Source organism: Canis lupus, chromosome 2, assembly GCF_011100685.1.
Source record: "Canis lupus familiaris isolate Mischka breed German Shepherd chromosome 2, alternate assembly UU_Cfam_GSD_1.0, whole genome shotgun sequence".
NCBI lineage: Eukaryota > Metazoa > Chordata > Mammalia > Carnivora > Canidae > Canis > Canis lupus.
This window is the reverse complement of record NC_049223.1, coordinates 42083755-42109730: the sequence shown is the minus strand read 5'-3', so window position 1 is coordinate 42109730 and position 25976 is coordinate 42083755. Positions and strand designations below refer to the sequence as shown.

Genomic DNA, 25976 nt, shown 5'->3' with positions numbered 1-25976 from the left:
GGGACCATGACCTGAACTGAATGCAGCCGCTTAACTGACTGAGCCACCCAGGCACCCTAGATGGTAAATATTTTAGGCCTTGTGGGCCATATGGTCTTTGTTATAACTATCTAACTCTGCTGCTGTGTCGTGAAAGTAACCATAAACAGTATTTGAACCTGGATGGTGGCTGTGTTTCAAGAAAACTTTATTTACCAAAACAGAGAGTGGGCCAGATTTCATCATGGACCATAGTTTGTCAACCCTGATGTAGAGTAATCACTAAAAAAGTAAAGAGGCATAGCTAATAGCCAACAGTGATGATAAAATCTTTTTTAAATACCCAGGTTATAGCTCAGTGGAGAGCCTGCTTCTCCCTCTCCCTCTGCCTGCCACTCCACCTGCTTATGCTCTCTTTCTCTGTGTCACATAAATAAATAAAATCTTTTTAAATAAATAAATAAAATAAAATACCTAGGTTATCTAAAATATTAAAACAACAACAAAGAACAGATGGGACAAATGGAAAACAAATAGCAATAGATTGAAACCTAATCATATTGATAATTACTTTAAATATAAATGGTCTAGGGATGCCTGGGTGGCTCAGTGGTTGAGCATCTGCCTTCAGCTCAGGGCATGATTCTGGAGTCCTGGGATCAAGTCCCACATCGGGCTTCCTGCATGGAGTCTGCTTCTCCCTCTGCCTACGTCTCTCCCTCTCTGTATCTCTCATGAATTAATTAATTAACTAATTAATTAATTTTAAAAATAAATAAATAAATAAATATAAATGGTCTAAATCCTGCAATTAAAAGCTATCAGACTGATTAAAAAATAAAACCTGACTACAGTTAACCCTTGAACAAGGTGGGAGGGTTAAGGGTGCTGACTACATCATCTCCCACTGTGCTGCAGTCATAAATTCATGTATAACTTTCCCCTACAGCTTAATTGCTAATAGCCTACCATTGACCAGAAGCTTTACTGGTAACATAAACAGTTGATTAACACATATTTTGTATGCTTTATGTATTACATATTGTATTCTTGTAGTAAAGAAAGCTAGAGAAAGGAAAACATTACTAAGAAAATCATAAGAAAGAGTACTGTATCTAGGGGGGAAAATCTGCATATAAGTGGACTTGCACATTTCAGACACATGTTTTTCAAAGGTTAACTGTATACTTTAAATGTAAAGATATACCATGCAGACACTAAATGTAAGACAGGTAGAGTGGCTATTTTAATACCAGACAAAGTTGACTTCAGAACAAGGAATATTTCCAGAGATAAAGAGCAACAGTACGTAATGATATTTAGGGATCAGCCCATCAAGAAGACATAATAATCATAAATATATATGCACCAAGAGACAGCTTCTAATAAATGAAGCAGCAACTGTCAAAACAGAAAGGAGAAGCAGACAAATTGAGTATTAGAATTGGAGACTTCATTACCCCTCCTTTAATCATTGATAGAATAGAAAATAAGCAGGATATAGAAAACCAAAACAGCATTAACCTACTTGATCTAACTAACATTTATAAAGATCTCTCTCAAGCAACAGCTGAATCACATTCTTTTCAAATGCTAATGAACATATACCAAGATAGTTCATATGCTAGGAAATTGAATAAATTTCAATAAAGTAAAAAGGATTGAAATCATACCAGGTATGTTCTTTGACCACAGTAAACTGAATTTAAAAATCACTAACAAAGAAATTTGGAAAATTGACAAATACATGAAAATTAAATAGCCTCCTAAGCAGTGAGTCAAAGAAGAAATCACAAGAAAAATCAGAAAATACTTTGAAATTCTTGAAAATGAAGATACAACATACCAGAATTTAAGAGATGCAGCTAAAGCAGTGTTAAAGGGAAATTTATAGCTGTAAATACCTACATTAAAAAAGAAGATCTCAAATCAGTAACCTAACCTGTCTACCTTAAGAAACAGAGAAAGAAGAGTGAACTGAACCCAGAGCAAGCAGAGATTAACCAGTGACTTGTGGCCTTCTCTGCAGATTTCAAATTCAGTTTGATGACTTCTAACCATATAAATGAAAATTATAGTGATGTTCTAATAGAGATCTACACATTTGTTACTGAAATACAAAAGAAGAAGAATTCACTATGCCTGGGGATTCTGAGAAGACTTCAACTAATGTTTGGCAGAGTCATTAGAAAGACAAAAATCCTTCTGAGGAGAAGGAAGTTAGCTCTCAAATTGGGGCAAGACTATAAGTCAAACTACCATTTTCATGTTTACTGTTGCCTGGTAACACATCTGGCACATTACCTGTGAATGGAGTAAGAATTGAGTTAATCTGGATTTTCCGAGCTCTAACTTGGTGATCCACCCAGGCGTCCCTAGATTTTAATTTTAAAACTGCCTTTTCACCAAGGGTTCATATTTTTGCCATGGCTTTTGGAAAACTTAAGAATTAAGTTCTCATCATTTGGGCACCTGTGTGGCTCAGTGGTTGAGCATCTGCCTTTGGCTCAGGTCATGATCCTAGGGTCCTGGGATCAAGTCCTGAATCAGTCTCCCCACAGGGAGCCTGCTTCTTACTCTGCCTATGCCTCTGCCTCTCTCTGTGTCACTCATGAATAAATTAAACATCTTTTAGAAAGAAAAAAAAAATAGGTCTCATCATTTGCTATACCTATTCTTAGGCACAATTTACTTGTAGAGGTTTTTTTTGTTTGTTTTTTACTTTTAGAGTTCTTATCTTCCTTCCCACTTTAGATTTAGTTTGGTGTTTGTTTTGTTTTATGATTATTTATTTATTTGAGACACAGAGGGAGCACAACCCTGGAGAGGGGCAAAGGGAGATGGATAAGCAGACTTCCTGCTGACCAAAGAGCTTGATGATGTGGGGCTCGATCCTGGGACTCTGAGGTAATGACCCAAAAGGAAGTCAGACACTTAACAGAGTGAGCCACCCAGGCACCCTTAGATTTAGTTTTTATCTTGGAAATGTTTTGTTTATCCTAAGTAATAAGCATTTGGAACTTTGGGATGTAAGGGAAAATTGAGCATATACTTTTAAAGCTCTAGGAACGCCTGGATGGCGCAGTGGTTGAGCATCTGCCTTCCGCTCAGGGTGTGATCCCAAGTCCAGGGATTGAGTCCCACATCAGGCTCCCTGTGAGGAGCCTGCTTCTTCCTCTGTCTATGTCTCTGCCCCTCTCTCTGTGTCTCTCATGAATAAATAAAATCCTTAAAAGTAAATAAATAAAGCTCTGTACCTTTTTTTTTAAGATTTATTTATTTATTTGAGAGAGAATGAGAGGTGGGGAGGAAAGTGGGAGGGAGAGAAAGAGAGAAAAGAAGAAAGAAAAAGAAAAGAAAAGAAAAAAAAGAAAAGAAAAGAAAAAAAGAGAGAGAAAGAAAGAAAGAAAGAAAGAAAGAAAGAAAGAAAGAAAGAAAGAAAGAAAAGAAAAGAAAAGAAAGAAAGAAAAAAGAAGCAGATTGCCTGCTGAGCAGGAAGCCGAATGAGGGGCTCGATTCCAGAACCCAGATATCATGACCTCAGCCAAAGGCAGACACTTAACTGATTGAGCTACCCAGGTGCCCCAAAACTCTATACTTTTAAACCCCTTCCTCCTTCACAAGTTCCCTGATTCATTGTCCCTTGAAAAAGCTACCTACTCCCAAATTTTAGGAAGTTTAGAAAGATATGTACCAAATATCTGCTTCATCTTCACAGGAAATAATGCATATCTCAATAATATATTCCTTTAAAAAAAATGTATTCCTTGGTGCAGTCTAAGTCACCCTGTCTACACTGATCAACTCTTTTCTTAGGCCAGCTTAGACCAAGTGCCTCAGAAACCCACTTTGTGAGGTAGGAATCTCATGTATTGGATCATTCTATCCATAAGGCTCTGCTTCTCAAACTTTACCATTAAAGTCTCCCTTTTTTTTTTTTTTAAGATTTTAATTCTTTATTCATGAGAGACACAGAGAGAGAGAGGCATAGACATAGGCAGAGGGAGAAGCAGGCTCCCCATGGGGAGCCCGGTACAGGACTTGATCCCGGGACCCCAGGATCACGACCTGAGCCAAAGGCAGACACTCAACCACTGAGCTACCGTGTGCCCTTACCACTAAAGTCGCCTAATGACAGAACACCTTGCACACTTGGGAATCTGCAGGTGAAGAACACAATTTCATTGAAGTCTCATATTTCATCTTAAGCATGCATGTACATTTTTATTGTACTATAAATTAGTTTATCTTAGTAGAAGGGTCTTAAAGTAATGAGTTAAATCACAGGCAGACCTCACTTTACACATTTCCTATATGCATTACTTGAAGTTACTTGAAGTTTAAATTACCTCAGTCTCCCTAACAATATGGTTTAAATTCTAGTTTCCACAGAATTTGAACTTTGAGTACTTACATAAAATAATAGTTACCTGCCCTTCGACTCACAAGTCACCACATAGATAACAGACCTATATCATGATCTGTTACCAATCACATCACTTCTTTGAAAGTGTCAGTGATTGGTCATTAGACAACTGTTATTCACTTTATACACGTACAGCCAAGTGAATAGTTGAGTTGCTTCATTCTTACCTGGTGGTAAATCCACATGATATTTTACAAAAATGGAAAATCAAGAGAGAGAATTGGCAAATAAAGGTGAAAGTGCATTAATGAAACAAAAAGTGATATTGCTGGAAATGAAATTTGAATGAAACTTAAATGGGTCATAAAAGAGACATCTGCTTCTGGAAAGGCAGATATTCAAGACATCTGTGCAGCCAGAGGAACCTGGGGAAGATGAGTTTATCAACATGAATGAAGAAAGTGGTTGCGATGAGAATGAAATTGTCCCTGAGGAAGTGGCAATGTCAGAAGACTTCACATTGAAAGAATTCTGAGAAATACTTCACAACTTAGAAGGCACAATGGATGAAGTAGTGGAAGCTGGTGCAAACTTAGAAGAAAAGAATATGACAGTTCATTATGACATGGAAAAGATGCTTGCTCTGTATTGTAATTATACCATGAGAAGGAGGAAACAATTTAAAGTGCCTTTGGTAAGTTTTTACAAATAAATAAAACACTTTAATTCTCCATGTTTCTGATGTTTCCTGATAGTATATTAAGGGTGCCTGAGTGGCTCAGTTGGCTAAGCATCTGCCTACGGCTCAGGTCATGATCCCAAGGTCCCGGGATGGAGCCTTGCAGAAACTCCCTGCTCAGCGGGGAGTCTGCTCCTCCTTCTTAACCTCCTCCATGCTTGTGCTCTGGCTTGCTCACTTGCTTGCTCTTTTCCTCTCAGATAAATAAATTTAAAAATCTTTTTTAAAAATAGTATACTAAATAAACAGTACTTTTACTTTTTTTTCCTTTCCTTTTACATATGTAACTGTCAGAGTTTTTAATGTTTTGACAAAAATTGTTAGAGCGTCAACAACCATAATTTTTCTCATAGATTATTATGAACACTTCACACATTTTTTAAAACAACTGATAATTTATTGAAATAGTTGGTCTAAGTATCTACAATAATATCTATAATAGTGACTTCAACTGTTCGATACCGATGGAAATAATCTACTTAATAATCTCTGAAGGACTATGCAAGTCCGTTAGTGGTTTATGGATCCTTGTCAGGAGCCAGCTTTGGAAAATCTTAAGAATCTTTGTCCTTTGGACCTTCAGCCCAAGGAAATTTTCTTGTAGTGATCCTGAGTCTTGGTGGGCTTCCAAACTGGTTCTTTTACTTTTAGTGTTGCTTTCCTTTCTGCCTCTGATCAAGTCAGCACACAGATTTTCCAGGGAATTTACATTTAGTGAATCCCCGCCTTGGATCTTACGGGAGTCCTTCTGGTATCTGTAAGCCATGGCTGTAGTGCAGAGCTTCCTGACCAACTTGTTCCCTGGTGAGAGCAAACAGCAGTAAGGCAGGAGCAAGTAGATCCTAGCTGTGCTGTGGCTGCCACCACATCTCTCCCTCAAAGAAGTGTCCAGACAGTTTTAGTCTCATACTACTATGAAAACAGAGGATGGCCTCTACTTAAGTTTGTGCTTCCTAAAACTTGTAAGTAGAATCACTTTTTTGGAAATGCACACCAGTATATCTGGAGGTGTGCATTCCCCAGTGGGAGAAGCTCAAGACTGCATGTAGGGATAGAAGTTTCAGTTCATGCTCTCCCAAGGGTTGCAGGAAGATTCTTTGTCTTTCTTACTAGGACACTCACTGGACCTTGAAATCTGTTTTTTTATATGTAAATACAATAAAATGGGTGCCTGTTTCTGCTCCGATTTGGGACTATCACTTTGTTGAACTAGTATGTAAGATTCAGTTGATAAAATTTGACTCAACTTTTGTCTTTTGTGGGAAATATTTTTAAAACAGAAGCTTGAAAGTTTAAATAGATGATGGTTTCTTATCTTAATTGAAACTAGGATACTAAATATAGTCTTTCAAAAAATCAGTTAGACTTCATGTTAACTTCTTAAAATTTTAGTAGCTACCATTTATGAAAGTACTTTGTTCCAACAAAATTCTAAACCTTTAAATACATGTAAATACATAAGCTCTCCTTTTGATTATACTGAAATTGGCTTATATATTTGCATAAATTAAGCTAAATGGATACTATTTTCTGAGAAAAACATTATCATTTATTTAATGATTATACTTTTCAGCAGGTTTCATAGTAATTTGACTCATAGAAGTCCTGTTAATATCGTATTTTCTTGAGATTTAAGTCAGAAATTGTGAAGCTTGTCAAGGACTCTGAATTTTTTTTTTTAAGATTTTATTCATGAGAGAGGGAGAGAGAGAGGCAGAGACACAGGCAGAGGGAGAATCAGGCTCCATGCAGGGAGCCCAATGTGGGACTGGATTCCGGGTCTCCAGGATCAGGCCCTGGACTGAAGGCGGCGCTAAACTGCTGAGCCACTGGGCTGCCCAAGGACTCTGAATTTAATGTTGTGTTAGTCGTTCAGAGTTCAGTGAACAAAGGTTTGACAGTAGAGAAGACAAAAAAGATAACAAGGCCTCATTTTCTTCTGTGTAAACTACAATTGGATCTAAAGACATTTGTGAAGGAAGAAAATAATGTGGCTCCTACACAGGTGTAATGATCAAATTTTCCAGGTTTGTTAAGTTCAGCTTAATTTCATGGTTGGTTTTTTTTTCAGAAACCATAATTTTTTTAAGTGTCACCAAATGGGATATAATTTCTATTCCTTAGTATGGCATACATTACCACAAGAGAAAAAAAAAAAAGTTGTAGAGTTGAAGATCATCCAACCCATTCTTTATCGTTGGAGGATATAGTCTCTAACCATCTAGGAAATGATCCTGGATATGTGGACTAACCTCTTGATATTTCCTCATCATGTTTGAATTAGAACCTATACTACTTTTTTGTTTTGTTTTGCTGTCTTTATTTAGTTTCACACTCTATTACTTCTTTAAAAACGATTTGCATTATATCGTAATTTGTTATTTACTTTTTGCTTCTTCATATGAATCCATATAGTTTTCTTAACTACACATCATCAGGAGTTTTCATGTACATGATAGGGTAGGTTGATGTGGTCAGTTTCTGTCATTTTTATTAGTATATGCTCCACTGGATAGTACTTCCACTACAAGTAGTATATGGGATAAATTATAAGCCATATTCGAGAAGCAGAATGTGCTTCCAGCACCACTTGTGCCCCCTGGTAAAGCTAGTCCTCATTCTAAGGTGGCATCCCTCCCATCACCCTGCCAACCATTGCTTATTCATAAGGCAGAGTAGATTACCTAATGTGTAGGATTCATATTGTCATTTGTACCTCTTTTTAAATATATTTTTTACTTTTGAGATTCATCTAAAAGATACCTTTTTACCTCCCTTTTCCATTAAATGGGCTTTTAAGAGGCTTTATCTCTAGGCCTAGTACAGTGATGGCTTGTATTCAAGCCAGAGAAGAGCAAAATGCACATATGCGCATGGTATTCATAGGTGGCATGTTTCCCAGGATCTTGCTAAACTCAGCTGCTTTCACATTAAAACATATTTTCTGTTCAGTAGAGTAGTTTCAGATGAAAACAATGCAGCTCTTGACCTAGGTGTATTGTATGTACATGTAGAATACTATAAAATAAAATTTCTGATTTTAGTATTTCTCTTGCACCTGTATGTGTAATCTGTTGTATCCTTTATTTCTCCTAATTTATTACCTCTTTATCCTTGTTTTCTTAATTGTTTATTAACTGTGATACAAATGCATTGAAGACTGATCATTTCTCCATTATAATAGCTGAGGGCATGCAATTTTTTTTTTCTATTCGTGAGAGATAGAGAAAGAGGCAGAGACACAGGCAAAGGGGGAAGCAGGCTCCATGCAGGGACCCCAATGTGGGATTCGATTCTGGGTCTCCAGGATCAGGCTCTGGGCGCTAAACCACTGAGCCACCGGCGCTGCCCAAGGGCATGCAATTTGGAGCCATAACATCTTTGGTTTGAATACTGACTTTTCCAGCTACTTAGTCCGTAACCATGAACAAGTTTTGTAATCTTGCTGTACTATTTTACTTATTTACAAAAGGAAGAAAATTAATGCACCTGTATTTAATGAGATTGTATGTGTTAAGTGCTTAGTGCAAGCCTAGCACCTAGCCAATATAATAACTGACTACTAACTATAACCAGTGTGGTTATTATTTTTTCTCTACATTTACAAGGTTCCTCCTCTGTTCCAGGTGTTGTCCTGGGTATTGAAGATATAAAGATGAAAAAGACACAGTCTTTGTCCTCAAGGATCTCATAGTCTAGTCGTATGAACCAACTTAGAAAAATTAAAATACCAACATGATACAAGAACTATTAACCTTGGCTATGTTTTGGGTGTTGAGGGACAGTTTTTTTCTACTTGAGATCTTTCATTCATTAACAGAGATTACTTTTATAATAAAAACTAATTATATAAAAAAACTAATAACTATAATACACTGTAGTAGATGCTATTATTTCAGATATGCATACAGTGCTATAAGAACGGGAAAACTGATTTGTCAGGGAAGCCCTTGCATCTTAGCCTATCATCTTCATCAGACTTTCCCAAAGTCTACTAAGGTACACATCTTTGCAGAAAGCCTGACCAAAATAATCAGGTGCTAAAGACTGTCCATGAAATGGTAGCTGTGCCACTTTATGTATTGCTGTCTCTGACACAGCTGCTTTAACCTCCCAAGATTTTGCATTTTATAAGACTACCTGTGTTTTTGAGTGACACTGAGTAGGTTGAAGGTAGAATGACTTTTAAACTTCATAATGGAAGACTACTACTCTTTGATATGAAAGGTATAGTTGCCTCTTTCATTTCTGTTCGTTCTATACAAGACCGTAGGACATGACTGAAGTCTAGCCTGAAATGGGGCCTCAGCTTCACAGAATAAAGAGGAAAGACTTTGAAATCCCCCTGGAGTTTTGGTCAGCCTCTCCTTCCTCAGCCCTAAACAACTAGAAGCTCTTTGAGAGTGCAAGAACCAACCTGCATAATCCAGCTTCCTGTGGCATCATAGACCTGTCCACTATGTAATTCAGGGTATGGGATCCCTGGTTTGTTTTCAAGCTGATTGTCTATTTAGACCTAACCTCAGGATTTCTCATAGCTTGTTAACTTGCTTTTTAAGTAAGTTTATCAACATTTTAGTTTATAACTTTCTGCTCTTACTCAGCTTATTTAAGAAGAGTTGTCAAAAAAAAATCAGTTATGTTCCCTAATGCCAAATGTCCACTTTCCTTAGACCTAACCTCAGGATTTCTCATAGCTTGTTAACTTGCTTTTTAAGTAAATTTATCAACATTTTAGTTTATAACTTTCTGCTCTTACTCAGCTTATTTAAGAAGAGTTGTCAAAAAAAATCAGTTATGTTCCCTAATGCCAAATGTCCACTTTCCTTATTGTGTTATCAAGCTAAAAGTAGAATTGTCTATAATTTTTTCCTTATCTGTTTTCTTAGCTTTCAAAGTAATTTGTGTTTAAAATGAAAGATGAATAGGCTTATTGCCATAATTTAGTTGTGTTGAATTGTTTGGCTGTAACTTTAGTGATGATGGATACCAGATTTGTGAGCCGTGGGATCTGTTCTGTTTGGATCTGACAGCTGGCTGCATTAAATATCTTGGAGCATTTTCCTTTGCATGAGGGTAGGAGGTCAGGAGGGTGGGAACAGCAGTGGAAGAAAGCAACCCACTTGATTTAATGTGCTGTATTTGTTTACTGGTTCCAATAACATTGTGCAGCTGTTTGAACAGCTGCCTTTTTTATTTCCTTTTGTTTACTGTTTAGGTTTATTAAGCTTGTCTGTGATACCTGTTTACTGTCTGCCCTTTAACTAGCTTTCCTTCTTTATTAAATATATTTTAACATGTGCCAGTTTCTTTCAGCCCAGGCATGCTTTGATGGTTTAACAAAGTCACCTTTCTAAAAGAAAATTTTTTTAATTCTGTAGATCATACTGAAGGTGGTTTGGTTTTGCTTTCTTGTTGTCCCTTAGCTTTATTATTTTTATTTTTATTTATTTATTTAAGATTTTATTTATTTATTCATGAGAGACAGAGAGGCAGACACATAGACAGAGGGAGAAACAGGCTCTCTGCAGGAGCCCGATGTGGAACTTGATCCCAGAACTCCAGGATCGTGCCCTGAGCCAAAGGCAGATGCTCAACCCCTGAGCCACCCAGGCATCTCAGCTTTATTGTTTTTAGTCAAATGTTTTATAATTTGGTGAATAAATTACCTTAGAAATTAGTCATAATTTTTTGTTAAGGCGCCATTTATGTTAATATACTAAATCTGCCAAAGGGTAGCTTAGTCTACATGCTCCAAAACAATAATAAATAAATCAATAAAAATAAAAGTACATGAATTTTGTTTTATCTACTTTCTGTGAACAGATTGGATACCTAGAAGGCATGTACATAAAACCACACGCAGCCAAAAGATTAATCTTGAATTTGTCAATTTTCGTATTTAGTCAATTTAGGCAGATTTAAATGCAAATTTATTCAGTATTATGGTAATTTTGTTCTCTTTATACAGGTGAGGGACTTGTCCATTGCTTATATGCTGGTGACATTAACTTACCTCTATATTGGAGTCCTGGTTTTTGCTTCATTTCCTTCACCACCATTAACCAAAGATTGCATAGAGCAGGTAAGGCACTAGGTACTCTCTTTTTATGATTGTTTACACCTTCATATCTGCAAAGCAGCTGGGGTGAAATAGTAGCAAGTTATAATACCAGATAGACCTGGGTTTGAATACCATCTCTACTGTTTACTCTGCATGTGAACATTTAGGCACCTTCACCATCCTTTCTAAACTTCAGTTTCTTACTCCATTAAACAGTGTAATACATACACCACAGATTTTTAAAGAGACTCTGAAGAAAGCATACTCTACTTGCTGGCCCCTTGTGGTACTCAGAATAGATCATTTCTATTATGTGCATAGTATTTCTCTTTGTTTGGAAAACTGTTACTAGTGCTATTCATGAATTTATAAAACCTCCACTGAGGATACATCAGCCTCCTTATTTTCCAAAGCGCAGATCCTGAAATGTCCTGGATTATCTGATGTCTTCACTCATCAGTCCTAAATGATAGGTCCCATTCATTTTTGTACAGTACGGCAGGCAGTAAAAGATGATGTGGCTGTTAAAAACCAAAGGAGAGATGGAAAGAATAGAAGAAAAAATTTTACAAAAAAGGTTACACAAGTAGTAGGTTCTTTGATTTGACCCATCATAACCTTGGGAATAGTACAATTTCTACTGTAATGTGACTGACAAAATTTCCCACAAAAATAGTATTTTACAGATGAGTTTCTCTCTAGTCAGAAGAAATTTCTCTAATAGTGTAGTAGAATATACTGTATGATTTATCAGGGATGAATTATAAGAGTTATTTCAGCATATTAATATTAGTAATGTTCTCATCCTTGTAAGAGAAATAAGTTTGAATTATTACTGTTATGATAGCTTGAAATGTTCTTCTCTTGATTTCTATGATTCCAGAAGTTCTTTGGCAGGCAGATGTTTACTGAAAATTCCCCTCATGCAAACAATCCCATATAAAACCCACTCCCTTGGGAATAGGAATATCTATGGTATTCACATTTGAAAGGAAATGAAAAAACTCTGAGTAATTAACTTTTCTTTTAGATGCCAAACTAAAATGGAGAAAATCATCAAAGAAAATAGAAATAAATCCTTTTCTTCTTAGTTATAAGCTATAAATAATAATGATTCTAGGTGATACTCTCACATTATTCTATAATCTGTAATTTGAAAGTATTATGATGCTTCAAGGGAGGTAAAGCAAGGGAACTAGTGAGGATCAAATAGCATTAAATTAAATTAGCCATCTAAATGTATTAAATTTATGCTTGTACCTTACAGAGCATTGTTTTTGAGACTGTGAAGGGCAAAGTTTCCTTTGTCATTGTTTCAACGTCAAATCAATTGCAGGCCAATACTTTTGTAAAAAAGTTTCTAAACACTTATTTCAATTTCTGTACTTAGCTTATTGAAAATAATAGTTAGTAAACAGTTTGTAGATGAGTATCGGTCCACAAACCACAATTTGAGTGGCATCTGTGTTCCAAATGAGCAAAAGACATTCTATTTTATAAATTTGTGTACACTGAATTGATATTTAACATTACTTCATTATCTTTCTTCGATTAGAATTTTTTAGACAACTTCCCCAGCAGTGACATCCTGTCATTCATTGCAAGGATATTCCTGCTGTTCCAGATGATGACTGTATACCCACTCCTAGGCTATTTGGCTCGTGTTCAGCTACTGGGCCATGTCTTCGGTGACATTTATCCTAGGTAAGGGCTCTTCTCTTGACCAGCAAGATGTGCCAAGCAACAAATGACTGTGCAAACAGGTCAGTTTAAAATGTGACTGATCCTTTTGCTGTAAAAATTTGCCTGATGAAAAAAAAAAAAAATTTGCCTGATGAAAACGGTTACTAAGGATAGATCACAGGCGTCCTTTTCCCTGAAGAGCTGTAAAATTAGAAGCCACTTCCTCATCTAGAATGATTTAAAGTTAATTCCTGCTGGTATAGTCATGTTAGCTCTCATACCAGTTATATTTATCATATGATCTGTTTGCCATAAATCCACACATTGCCAAGAAGTTAATAGAATATAGTTACTTGTATTAGCAATGTATGGCTAATGAGAAGCAACACTTTTAATTATTGGTTATCAATATATTCTTGTATATTTATTAACATTCATGCATTTTTACTTAAATCGTGGTTGTTTAGAATTGAAGGTAAGAAATGTAGCAAGTTTAAATTTCTATTTGCTTCTATAGCTACTGCTGTATATTTTTTTTTTTTTTTTTTTTTTTTTTTTTTTTGCTACTGCTGTATATTTTAATCTTACTGATGATGGGGCAGTTTTGAGTCCTTTTTAAAATCTATTCAAAGTTATTTACCCTAATCTAAGAGAAATTTCCATATATTGCTTCAGGGTTTCCATGTAACTTCATTTTGGATTCCTGGTTAACTCCTACTCTAACATTAAATTTTAATATAAATTCACCCTACTAAAAAGTACCCAGTCCTAACCTATTTTACTTGAAATAAACGGTCTCAAATGAAGAGAACTTTTGAATAAAAATCAGTTCTTCTTTAAAGTGAACCAATGCAATCTGTTCCCTCATTAAGTAAATAATTACTATAAATATGTTGATTTAAAAACCAAAAAGTTGTAAAAGCAAAAGTCAAGAGGTACCTCCTCTCTAACATGGACAGTAGCAACACCTACAGTTATAACATTGTTCATCTGGAAGGCTGGAGTTTAGTGCATATAAAATTCCTGTTGTATTTATGCCCTATGTTGTATTGACATTCACCAAAATAAAATAAATACAGTGAAGTCGTAGATGAAAAAATTCTGGGTAAATGAATTATTCCTGTTTTCTGCCATTATTTTGCATAATGGTGGCTCTTAGAGTGCTTTTTCCTCTTGGAAATAATCTGGAAGTTCCCTTTTATGTTCACATTACATTTCTTTCTTTACCACCAACAAACTATATAATAACATACTATCATTTGTCCTACAGTTACAAGTGCTCTACTGGACTGCATATTTCGGAGCATACATTTTTGGGCTCAGCACTTCCTTTATACTCTTAAAGTTTATTGAGAACCCCCATAAACTTTAGTTTATGTGGGTTATATCTATTAATATTTAACATGAAAAATTAAAACAGAATTTTTAAAATATTAATTAACTTATTTAAAAAACAATAATAAAACCATTACTTGTTTAAAAATAACAAATTTTTTTCAATTGGAGTTCAATTTGCCAATATATAGCATATCACCCAGTGCTCATCCCATCAAGTGCCCCCCTCAGTGCCTGTCACCCAGTCACCACAACCCCCTGCCCACCTCCCTTTCCACTACCCCTTGTTCGTTTCCCAGAATTAGGAGTCTCTCATGTTCTGTCATCCTCACTGATATTTTCACTCCTTTCCTCTTTATTACCTTTCACTGTTTTTTATATTCCCCAAATGAATGAGACCATATAATGTTTGTCCTTCTCCGATTGACTTATTTCACTCAGCATAATATCCTCCAGTTCCATCCACGTCGAAGCAAATGGTGGGTATTTGTCTTTTCTAATGGCTGAGTAATATTCTATTGTATACATATACCACAGCTTCTTTATCCATTCATCTTTCGATGGACACCGAGGCTCCTTCCACAGTTTGGCTATTGTGGACATTGCTGATATAAACATTGGGGTGCAGGTGTTCTGGCGTTTCACTGCATCTGTATCTTTGGGGTAAATCCCCAGCAGTGCAATTGCTGAGTCGTAGGACAGCTCTATTTTTAACTATAAAAATAACAGACTTAATGAAAAATAATTGTTTTTGTTTTTGTTTTTTTTTAGATTTTATTTATTTATTCATAGAGACACAGCTAGAGAGAGAGGCAGAGACACAGGCAGAGGGAGAAGCAAGGCTCCATGCAGGGAGCCCGATGTGGGACTCCATCCCCGGGTCTCCAGGATCACGCCCTGGGCTGCAGGCGGCGCTAAACCGCTGCGCCACTGGGGCTGCCCGAAAAATAATTGTTTCAAAAAAACTTTTGTTTTACATTTTCAAAACTTTTTAAGTTTTTTTAAATTAATTAATTTAAAATTTTATACATTCATGAGAGACAGAGAGAGAGGCAGAGACACAGGCAGAGGGAGAAGCAGGCTCCCTGTGGGGAGCCCAATGTGGGACTGGATCCCCGGACCCGGGATCATGATCTGAGTGGAAGGCAGATGCTCAACCACTAAGCCACCCAGACATCTCTTAGGTTGTATTTATTTAAGTAATTTCCACACCCCATTTGGAGCTTGAACTCATGACCCTGAGATTAAGGGTTGAAGCTCTTCCAATGAGCCAGCTGGGCACCCCAACATTTTCAAACTCTTTTTAATACCTGTTTTGCTAGTAGATTATTGGATTCCCCTATCTTCTGCATTCAGTCTGTTGTAATATGTTATTTAATTTAAAAGGGAGTTTTTTAAATTAAAAAACTTCAATTAATAAAGTTTTTATTTAATGGCCTTTTCAAGTTGTTATGGATATTTGATACTCTGCTGAACCTTAACAAGTGGTAGTTTCTTGTAAGTTAGTTGAATCAGCAACTCACTGATATTAAAACCTACTGGTCTGTCTTATACTTTAGATCCTTTACCTATCGTTTTTATATCATGTTTAATCATTTGAAAAATATTTCCTGAGTTCTGCAGGTCTTCCAAATGTTGACACACTTCATTATATAATATCAAAACCCACATTCAGGGATCCCTGGGTGGCGCAGCGGTTTGGCGCCTGCCTTTGGCCCAGGGCGTGATCCTGGAGACCCGGGATCGAAACCCACGTCGGGCTCCCGGTGCATGGAGCCTGCTTCTCCCTCTGCCTGTGTCTCTGCCTCTCTCTCTCTCACTGTGTGCCTATCATAAATAAATTAAAATAAATAAATAAATAAATAAAAAACCCACATTCATATTGCCAACCAGTTTCTTCTTTTCTTTTTCTTTTTTTTTTTTTTTTAAGATTTTATTTATTTACTCATGGGAGACACAGAAAGAGAGGCAGAGACACAGGCAGAGGGAGGAGAAGCAGGCTCCATGCAAGTAGCTGATGTGGGACTCAATCCCGGGAATCCAGGATGAGGCCCTCAGCTGAAGGCAGATGCTCAACCTCTGAGCCACCCAGCTGTTCCAACCAACCAGTTTCATTATAGATAGAAGCTGTTAAATACTGGAAAACTGTCAAGCTCAGAGTGGCAAATGTGTCATCCAAAACTCTAGTTTTTACTTGAAAACTCAAATTTTATCATTGGCCACACATACCTTCCTTGAAGTGACAAAAACTCATAATCACTCATTTAAAAAAAAAAAAAAAATGTCAGGATACCTGTGTGGCTTAGTTGGGTTGCTGCCTTTGGCTCAGGTGCTGATCCCAGAATCCAGGATCGAGTCCCGCATTGGGCTCCTGCAAAGAGCCCACTTCTCCCTCTGCCTATGTCTCTGCCTCTCTCTCTCTCTCTCTCTCTCTCATGAATAAATAATTTTTTTTTAAGTCTTGTCAAGTACCCAAGTCTGAAGAACCACAGTTTGTCTGTCTTTCAAGTAAAAATAGCATTCCTTGGGGCAGCCCGGTGGCGCAGCAGTTTAGCGCCACCTGCAGCCTGGGATGTGATCCTAGGGACCCGGGATCGAGTCCCACATCAGGCTGCCTGCATGGAGCCTGCTTTTCCCTCTGTATCTCCTTCTCTCTCTCTCTCTCTCTCTCTCTCTCTCTCTCTCAATAAATAAATAAATAAATAAATAAATAAATAAATAAATCTTTAAAAAAATAGCATTCCTTGGGAAAAAAGGGCTAGGTTGCTCCCTGCTCACTTGCACAAGTACTTTTCCTTAAGATAACCATTATACTTCACTGGGTAGCAGATATGCTGTATTATATACTTCCTAATTGATCACACAGAATAGTAAAAAAGATGTATATTCAAAGCATGAGATTTAGTAAAACTAATAATTTTTACTTTTCTCTGAAGGTCTATGTTTTTGAGAGTGTTTGGCAGTAAGGCATACAGTAAAAAATACATAGAGGTGCAACTGCCTCTAGCTATGCTAAGGGGCCAGCAGTTTTACCCACAATTGCTTTTGCAAAGCAAGTAATGTCTTTTATGATTTGAAATTAATCTTTACCTCAGTGACTTCCTGAAAGGGTATTGGGACCTTCCCTGGGGTTTGTGGTTATACTATGAGAACCACTTCTTTGGAAAATACACAAAGTCGTTTCCTTTTATGACATAGAAATAACAGAGGCCCAGCCATTGTCTCAAAGCTCTGGAGCAATTTTAAAGTTGAGTTTCTAGATAAATAGCAAGATCTGGAAGCCTGAATATCTTTGTAATTCATCAGAATATATGACTAACTACTTATTTGTGTAAATAATTTTCCTCATTTTTGTTCTCTCTGTAATCTTTACCTGGGATTAATTGCCCTCTGATAACTTGGGCTCACAAGATAGCTTTGATGTGTAAATTTGGCTTTTAAGAATCATCTTTTTTGGGAAATGGAGTTATTTCTTGAGCATCAAATTTTATCTACATTATTTTTCTATTTATGGTAAACACTGAATATCTTTAAGTGGGTGAATCTGGAAAATGAAAACCTGCCCATTTTGCCTTTCCCTTAATATAATTTAGTTTCCTAATTATAAAAGTAAAATACAAAAAATATTGTAAAATATAGATTGTGAAATACAGAAAACAGGAAAAATTATTCCAAATGCCAAATCAGCACAATCACGACTGCCTTTTCAGTATATTTCCTTCTGATATTTTTTCAAATGTTTTCAGATTTTCTTGTGTAGTAAAAATCTAGCTACCCTTTTTCCAACTTGCCTAGATAGATTTTTACTATTTAGGTAACAAAGATAAGTTATTTTGAACAATATTTAGTTAGTTAGTTAGTTAGTTAGTTAGTTAGTTAGTTATAGATTTTATTTATTTAATCATGAGAGACACCGAGAGAGTGAGGCAGAAACAGAGGGAAAAGCAAGCTCCATGCAGGGTGCCTGATGTGGGACTCCAGGAACATGTCCTGAGCCAGAGGCAAACGTTCAACCACTGAGCCACCCAGGTGTCCCTTGAACAATTTTTAATATATTCCATCAAGTAAATTGTTACCTTGCTGTATATCTAGGATACTTAATGTTTTTGCCACAAATATCTTTGCTAATAGCTTTTTTCATATTTTTGTTTACTGTCCTACAAATCTTTTTTTTTTTTTTTAAGATTTTATTTATTTATTCATGAGAGACACAGAGAGAAAGACAGAGACTCAAGCAGAGGGAGAAGCAGGCTCCATGCAGGGAGCCTGATGTGGGACTCGATCCCCGATCTCCAGGATCACACCCTGGGCTGAAGGGGGCACTAAACTGCTGAGCCATCCCGGCTGCCCATTCCTACAAATCTTAACCTATTCATATATTTGCACAAAAGGACCAGGGTCATTATACCATCACCAGCATTGATTACTATTGATGGCTTCTCTTTTCTCCGCTTTTTGATTTTATTATCAAGTTTAAAACATTCTCATTTTGAAGATACTCGTAATGAATTTTATTCTTGTATTAATGGTTATCATTTGCCTTTTTTTATTTTTTCCTCCAAATTCTCTCCTCAACTTCTAGCATTTTCCACGTGCTGATTCTTAATCTAATTATTGTGGGAGCTGGAGTGATCATGGCCTGTTTCTACCCAAACATCGGAGGAATCATAAGGTACAACCTATAAGGGAACTGTGTCCCTTCATGTATGGGTCTTTATTTTTATGCTTTTCTTGTTGATATTGTCCTCATCATTGTTGTTAATTTAATTGTACAAAGTTTTTGTGAGTACCTAAAACTGGAAACATTTAAATATAGTTCCCTGTTAAGGTATTCATTTTCTTCCATTGCACTGCTTCTTCCTGATTTTAGAAGCCTCATTATCCCTTAGACATCTTTCCCTTTCTCTTTTTCTTTTTTTCATAATTTCCTTTGTACCTTTTTCTCTTTATCCAAAATTTAAAAAAAATTAATATATAGTGTACTTCTTGGAGTACCTGGAGATCGCTTATATTTCTTAAGGCTGTGTTGTAACTTTTTTTTTGTTTGAGAATAGTTGAAATATTTTTAATAATAGAGACAACCACTATGCTATTTTTACTTTTATTTAAATTTATTTTAGCAGAACTTATATCTGGGCCAAAAATTTTTGTTTCTTCAGTTCTTCTGGGATGTCTTTTTCTTCTGTGCAATTTTCTCTTCTGATTTAGGAACAGTCTGCTCTTTTTTCAGTAGGGATCATCTCAGTGTGGCTGTGTTCTAACTTTTTTTTTTTTTTTTAACTTTTTTAATCCATTTCTACTCAAGGCATTTTGCTGTGAGTTGCAGTCATAAAGTATGAGTTTAGGTAGGAATTTAGATCCCAGATGGCTCTTTACTTAATAGATTTTTCTTTAGTTATTAGACTTTCTCTAAAAATACTGTGATAGGTTGAGTAGATGAGGAATAAAGTTGTGATCTCAGATTCTCATGGAAGACCTAGAGGTTACAATGATCTGATTTCTCTTCCTCGACCTGTAGAACGCAGGGCTGAGTTACTTTTTTGAAACAAAAGGAGAGAGTATTTGCCTTGTGCTTATTGAATATAATGGACTTACAAGTTTCTGTTAAGCTGAGGATAGGGTAAGGGAGAAAAAAGTTCAGGTTCCTCTGTCAGTGTAGTGTTGAGGTATCTTTGATAATTATGCTGAACACCACAGAGGTACTCATCTGTTCTTATTCTTAACCAGATGCTAGCAGTCCTTCAGAAACTCAGAATGCATAATTAGTTTATAAAAGATCAAAGATAGGAAGCCTATCTCCAGATGTTTCTGAGGAAATAGCCACAAACATGGAGACAAAGAAGAACTATGGAAATTGGAGAGATGAATAAAAAACTCTGTCAAGCAGATGCTATAAAGATGAACAGGAAATAATATTTTACATTAACTTAGGAAGTAAAATGTTTTCAACTCAAATGCTTTATGTCAGCAACAGTTGAATAAAAAATAACTTTGTTGCAATATCAGACTGAAGAGGGTTTAAATTATACTATATAAACCTTAACTGTAAATCAGAAAAAGCAAAATGCAAGGTGAATATTAACCCAAAAAGTTTTTATTTTGCAGGTATTCGGGAGCAGCGTGCGGCCTGGCCTTTGTATTCATATATCCATCTCTCATCTATATAATATCTCTCCACCAAGAAGACCGTCTGACATGGCCAAAATTAATCTTTCACATTTTCATCATCATTTTGGGCCTGGCTAACCTGATTGTTCAGTTTTTTATGTGAAATACTCAAGGTCTTCTCAAGATCTTTCATGGCATTTTGAACTTTGAGAACAGCTCCACATAAATTCACTTGTAAATGCTATTGTTGCTGTAATTCTAAATGTCTTCCTAAAATCATTTTAAAAGGGGGGTGGGGAATAGTAGTCCATGAATAAGTAATTTGGATTAGAGTGGAGAAAGGAGCAAGAAGAATGATCTTTGTCTCTTTTCAAATTTACCACCCCTTCATTCTCACTGTCTTTTCTGAGTAGAAGTGTATGCCCTTCGAAAAAATGCTGGGTTTTGCTTTTTATGGATATAAGGTGGGTAGGTTTATTTTGACTACAGTAAGGATTCTCAGGGTATCACAGCAACTATTGCCAGATGCTATTTCTGTCTTATGTTTCAATGTATTCACTTTCATTTTATTGCTTGCTAGACCATTTCTGCAGTTTATCCAAACATGTACTGTTTGGGACAGTAAACCAAATACCTCATTTGTAAAAAGAATTCTCCATGGCATCAGTGTTAATAGAATGAACTCTTAACTGCATCCTTTATCTCTATTTAAAAGAGAAAGAAAGAATGTCAGTAGGGGGGCTCTTTGGTCATGAAACTTACACAAAATAAACAAACTAGGAGAGTTTGTTGCCTCTGACTTCTTTTTTCTAATCTAGTACTAGTAATTTAGGTCAAAATGCTAGAACCCCCAGCCAGATTTTGCATAGGAACCAATATGATTGTCTCCATACACCCAAAAGGGCTCTTTTGCTATTTGAATCCCTTAGCATTGCACAGGATGTCATGACAGTACCAGTGGGGAAGCATATAGGAAGCAAGTAACTGTCTCAGGTACATGAATCCTTACAAGGGAAAAGGGAAATGGAGAAGGGTCCAGAAGAGTGAGGCCTCCTGCCCAGTATATTGTAGGGTGTTGAAGTGTTGATTTACCACAAGAAAGGACTAATCCTTTTTGAGGTAAGACTTGCAAGAAGGGGACCCCCACCACCACCACCACCACCACTGCCTTACTTGTTAACTGACAGGGTAGAGATTAAATCCCCATAAGAAAAATCTCTTTGGATCTGAGAAAAGGATTAGGGAATCTGGATTCTTGAAATTAACTCTCCTCTTTTTCATTCAAACTAAAATCTAAACCCAAATTCAAAGCCATGTCTTCCATGTAATATAGACTTCATGTTCAGCTTGAAAAGTTAGTTCTCTGATTTTAGGCTAACGTTAAAAAGTATATTTTGTGGGACACCTGAGTGGCTCAGCGGTTAAATGTCTGCCTTGGGCTCAGGATGTGATCCTGGAGTCCGCGGATCAAGTCCTACATTGGGCTTCCTGCATGGAGCCTGCTTCTCCCTCTATGTCTCTGCCTCTCTCTCTGTGCCTTTCATGAATAAATAAATAAAATCTTTTTTTTTAAAGTATATTTTGTTAATACACATTCCACATTCTAGGATATATTTATGTTACTTTCTATTTCTGAGAAAGATAGGCAAAATGGTTTTTGAAAAACCGGTGAGGGGTACCTGGTGGCTCAATCAGTTAAGCATCTGCCTTCGGCTCAGGTCATGATCCCAGGTTCCTGGGATGGAGCCCCACGTTCTCCCGCTGAGCTGGGAGCCTGCTTCTCCTTCTCCCCCTCCTCTGTCTCTCTCTCTCTCTCTCTCTCTCTCTCTCAAATAAAATCTTTTTGAAAAAAGAAAAGAAAGGTGAAATGGTCTTTTCTAAAGCCTGGTAAAGAGCCCAAAATTTCAGACCACCCATAATTTCTTTGAGAAAAAACTTCTGTCTATTCCATAGACAGATGTATGGAAAAATCATGGTATTTCTTAAAGTTCTTTTTGTAAAAGTTTCATGAAAATTCTCAAGCATACTCAAAAGTAGAGAAAATAATAGGATAACCCTCCCAAATCCCCATTCCTTATATTTAGTAATTATAAATCTTAAGCTGTATTTGCTTCATCTGTTCTTTTTTTCCTTTTCCACTGTAATATTTTAAAGCCAACCTCAGACATTATGTTATTTCATCTTCACAAACATTAATATGCAGTAAATGGAGCCAGGCTCAAAAGTTATTGTTTTTGTTTTTAAGATTTTATTTATTCATGAGAGACACACAGAGAGAGAAAGACAGAGACACAAGCAGAGGGAGAAGCAGGCTCCCTGTGAGGAGCCTGATGTAGGATTCGATTCCAGCACCCCAGGATCATGCCCTGAGCCAGAGGTAGATGCTCAACCACTGAGCCACCCAGGTGTCCCTGATTAGAAGATTCTGCAATAAGTGTATCCCTATGATAACCTCTTAGAGTATACATGGAGGAAATGTCTCTATGCTTGGGAGCTCCTGCATCTTTGTGACTTCAGTCTTATTCAGTTAGAGACATAGGAATCAAAAGTTACCTAACTCCTTAAGACTAACGTTTAGTCCCTATTTATCCCTAGTCCCCTCTCTCTGAAAACTTCAGAAACAGAATTTTCATTTCCTCTTTTCAGAAATATACTTGAAAGTTTTAACACATGGAAAAATAACTTGGTATATCTTTGTCCATGTAATAATCAAAATCAATATGACAATGCATTATTTACTGAATTAAGAAGGAATGTGGATATTTGTTTTTTTCTTTAAAAGACTTATTAAGGGGATCCCTGGGTGGCTTAGTGGTTTGGCGCCTGCCTTCAGCTCAGGGCGTGATCCTGGAGTTCCGGTATCGGGTGCCACATCAGGCTTCCTGCATGGAGCCTGCTTTTCCCTCTGCCTGTGTCTCTGCCTCTCTGTGTGTGTGTCTCTCATAAAAATATAAATAAAATCTTTAAAAAAATAAAAGACTTAAATAATTTAGAACTTCCAAAATGCTACATTAGGCTTATACTGAATGATTTTGCTTTAAGTTTCTTTTCATGAAACTGATGCCTTTGGCTCATTTAGCTTGGGCAGATGCTGTCTATGGGAGTGTGTATGTCCTGGCTCATACATTGGAATGATGAGATATGAATTCATTTGGATCACATTATAATTTTAAACTTTCTCTAGTTTTGCCTTTTCGAATTTTCTAATTAAATTTGTTTTACTTATTTTATTTTACCATTCTGATGTATGTAGCTAACCTTAGTGTCTTTGAATTTTGCTGATTTAACACACAACTGAGGACATTATAAAATTTAAAATGGCTTATTTAGAGAAGTTTTCCGTAGAAAGTTTCGATGAAAATAGATTATGCTCATACTGGGCCAAAAAGATCAAAGAAATGCCCTCAGACATTTGATACCTGCAGATAATCATCCAAAATCAGTTTCCCCATCACACCCAAAAAAATTATTACAGTAAAGAATGAATTTACCCACAAATAGGGACTGTATTAAAAGGAAAAACTCACTTTACTCACATTTTGCAATCTCTTTTGACATTCGTTTCCATAAATAAATAAACTACTACATTCAGTGCTTTTTTTTTTTTTTTTTTTTTTTTTTTAAATTTTTTTTTTTAATTTTTATTTATTTATGATAGTCACAGAGAGAGAAAGAGAGGCAGAGACACAGGCAGAGAGAGAAGCAGGCTCCATGCACCGGGAGCCTGATGTGGGAATCGATCCCGGGTCTCCAGGATCGCGCCCTGGGCCAAAGGCAGGCGCCAAACCGCTGCGCCACCCAGGGATCCCGGCATTCAGTGCTTTAGAGGAGTCTGAGATATGTGAGATTTCATTCATATTCTAAAAGAACTTTAGTAAAGAACTAGGTATGTAGTTAACTATAATACAAGGGACCATTGGAAAAAATAAAACCCCTTCCAGTTGGGATCTTCAGAGAGAACTGGTATAAAAAAAGAAAAAGGCAGCAAGGACCCATTTTCAGACTCCTAATAACTCCAAAATTTTGGATATTTGATACATTCACCATCATATGAGATCATGTAAAGTATAATGGCTTTTATTTTGGCAATTATAAATTACTATTCTAAGTATTATATCATTATAAATAATATATTTTTCTAAGAAATTTTGTGAGAAGTATTTAACTGCTTCAGTATACTATTTATTGTTCTCTTTGCATTTTTAAAAGTACATTATTCACTTCTCCGAATCTTGGACAGCAAAGCACAGTTGCTTAATAGGGGAAATAAGTAGTAACATATTGGGCAATACAAATGGATTCCATAAAATTTTCTCTCCAAAGACTTGACTTACTTAAATATCAGGAGTCAAAATGTCAAATGTTTGAGTTCATTGATAAAAGCAAAAAGTATTGGTGCTGCGTGTTTAAACTGACCTTATTGCTTTTTAGAATTTGGTGGTGGCAGTTTGTTTTCTTATCCCAATTTGAATGTCCCAAACAAAACCTAAATCTAGTTGACACTTAAACAATAGAATGTTACATTGGTTTGTGATCCAAAGTGAAATGCGCACAAGGCGGCCTGGCTGGCGTTTCACAGCTGACTGCCCACTTCACTTCAGATTATGTAAACACGTATTGCAAAACAGCTCTGACGGGAACCTCATAACCTAAACAGCATTCTCTGAAATGTAATTTGTTGTCTTTTTATATAAAAGAAGAAATTAAGTCAAAATTATTTTGAAGAAAAACAACTCCGGGATTTTATTTAATTGAATTTTACCAGGAAATGCTATTATTGCCAGTAGCACTGACCTCAGGCCAGAGAGAAGCTGAAGTTACATATTTCCACAGGGTCAAGCTTCTCTAATGATTTAATGCATGTCACATCAAGTCACTGAGTGCCGCTTCTGTCACCTTTGGCGGCAAGGAGCCCTCCCTTAGTGTTCTGTTTTGGAGAAAGGTATGTACTAGGTTAATGTTAACTAAAATCTAAAATGATCACCCCTTTCGGACAATAAACTGTTGTGATCGCTCCCTGCAAAAATAATACAAAATGAATGTGGCACTTAAGCTAAGTGTACTTCAACTTCTGGCAAAGAGCTAGGTGTCTTAATCTTCCAGAGCCACTTAAGGGCAATAAAGAGCTCCAATTTTCTGCCTTCCCTAAGTAGAGTTTCTTTTTTTCCTCAATATCATTTATGTATACTTCCCTACTCTTCTGCAAAGAGAAAATAAGGCTGTCTTTTTTAAAGATTAAAAACTTCTCCAGATGCGTATTCATCTTGGGCCATAAAAGTAAGGATTAGGATTGGGATTTGAACTGGAAATAGCATACTCTCTGGATTTTTCCTCCTTTGGCCCTCACTTGATCCCAAGTGATCCAATTTTATTTGGTCATGGAAGACACAATATATTATTAAGTTAATGAGAGAGATTCGACTTTAATGGAAAACAATAAATTACTATTTTCTAAAAATTTTATCTGTCAGTCCACCCCCACAAAATAAGTAAAACAGAACTAGTTTGGTCAGAGTCAGGATTAGGCCCTCAGTAAACGTTTAAAAATTTACTGAATGTCAAACCCTGTGCTAAGCACAGAGTATAGAGTAGTGAACAAACTGGATGTGACCCTGACAGTTTAGCATCCTTTGCCCACCCTCCTGTGTACCAGCAGCTGGTCGTTTTCCTTAAGTGTCACTGAAACACCATGCATTGACCTT

At 36.5% G+C, this 25976-nt stretch overlaps 1 protein-coding gene across 11 annotated transcripts in view; it reads left to right on the top strand.

The window, feature by feature from the left end:
- SLC38A9 (solute carrier family 38 member 9) overlaps nt 1-21061 on the top strand; it is an 82370-nt gene extending 61309 nt beyond the window's left edge. For 10 of the 11 annotated variants that reach the window (XM_038530610.1, XM_038530618.1, XM_038530612.1 and 7 more), the window contains 4 exons: nt 11056-11169; nt 12704-12852; nt 18749-18838; nt 20272-21061. In XM_038530610.1, coding sequence (XP_038386538.1) covers nt 11056-11169; nt 12704-12852; nt 18749-18838; nt 20272-20437 — 519 coding nt within the window. In that variant the 3' untranslated portion in view covers nt 20438-21061. Of the gene's footprint in view, nt 1-11055; nt 11170-12703; nt 12912-18748; nt 18839-20271 lie in introns of those variants that run through there. The other variant, XR_005355511.1, reaches the window with a different exon arrangement.
- The last annotated feature ends 4915 nt before the right edge of the window (nt 21062-25976 follow it).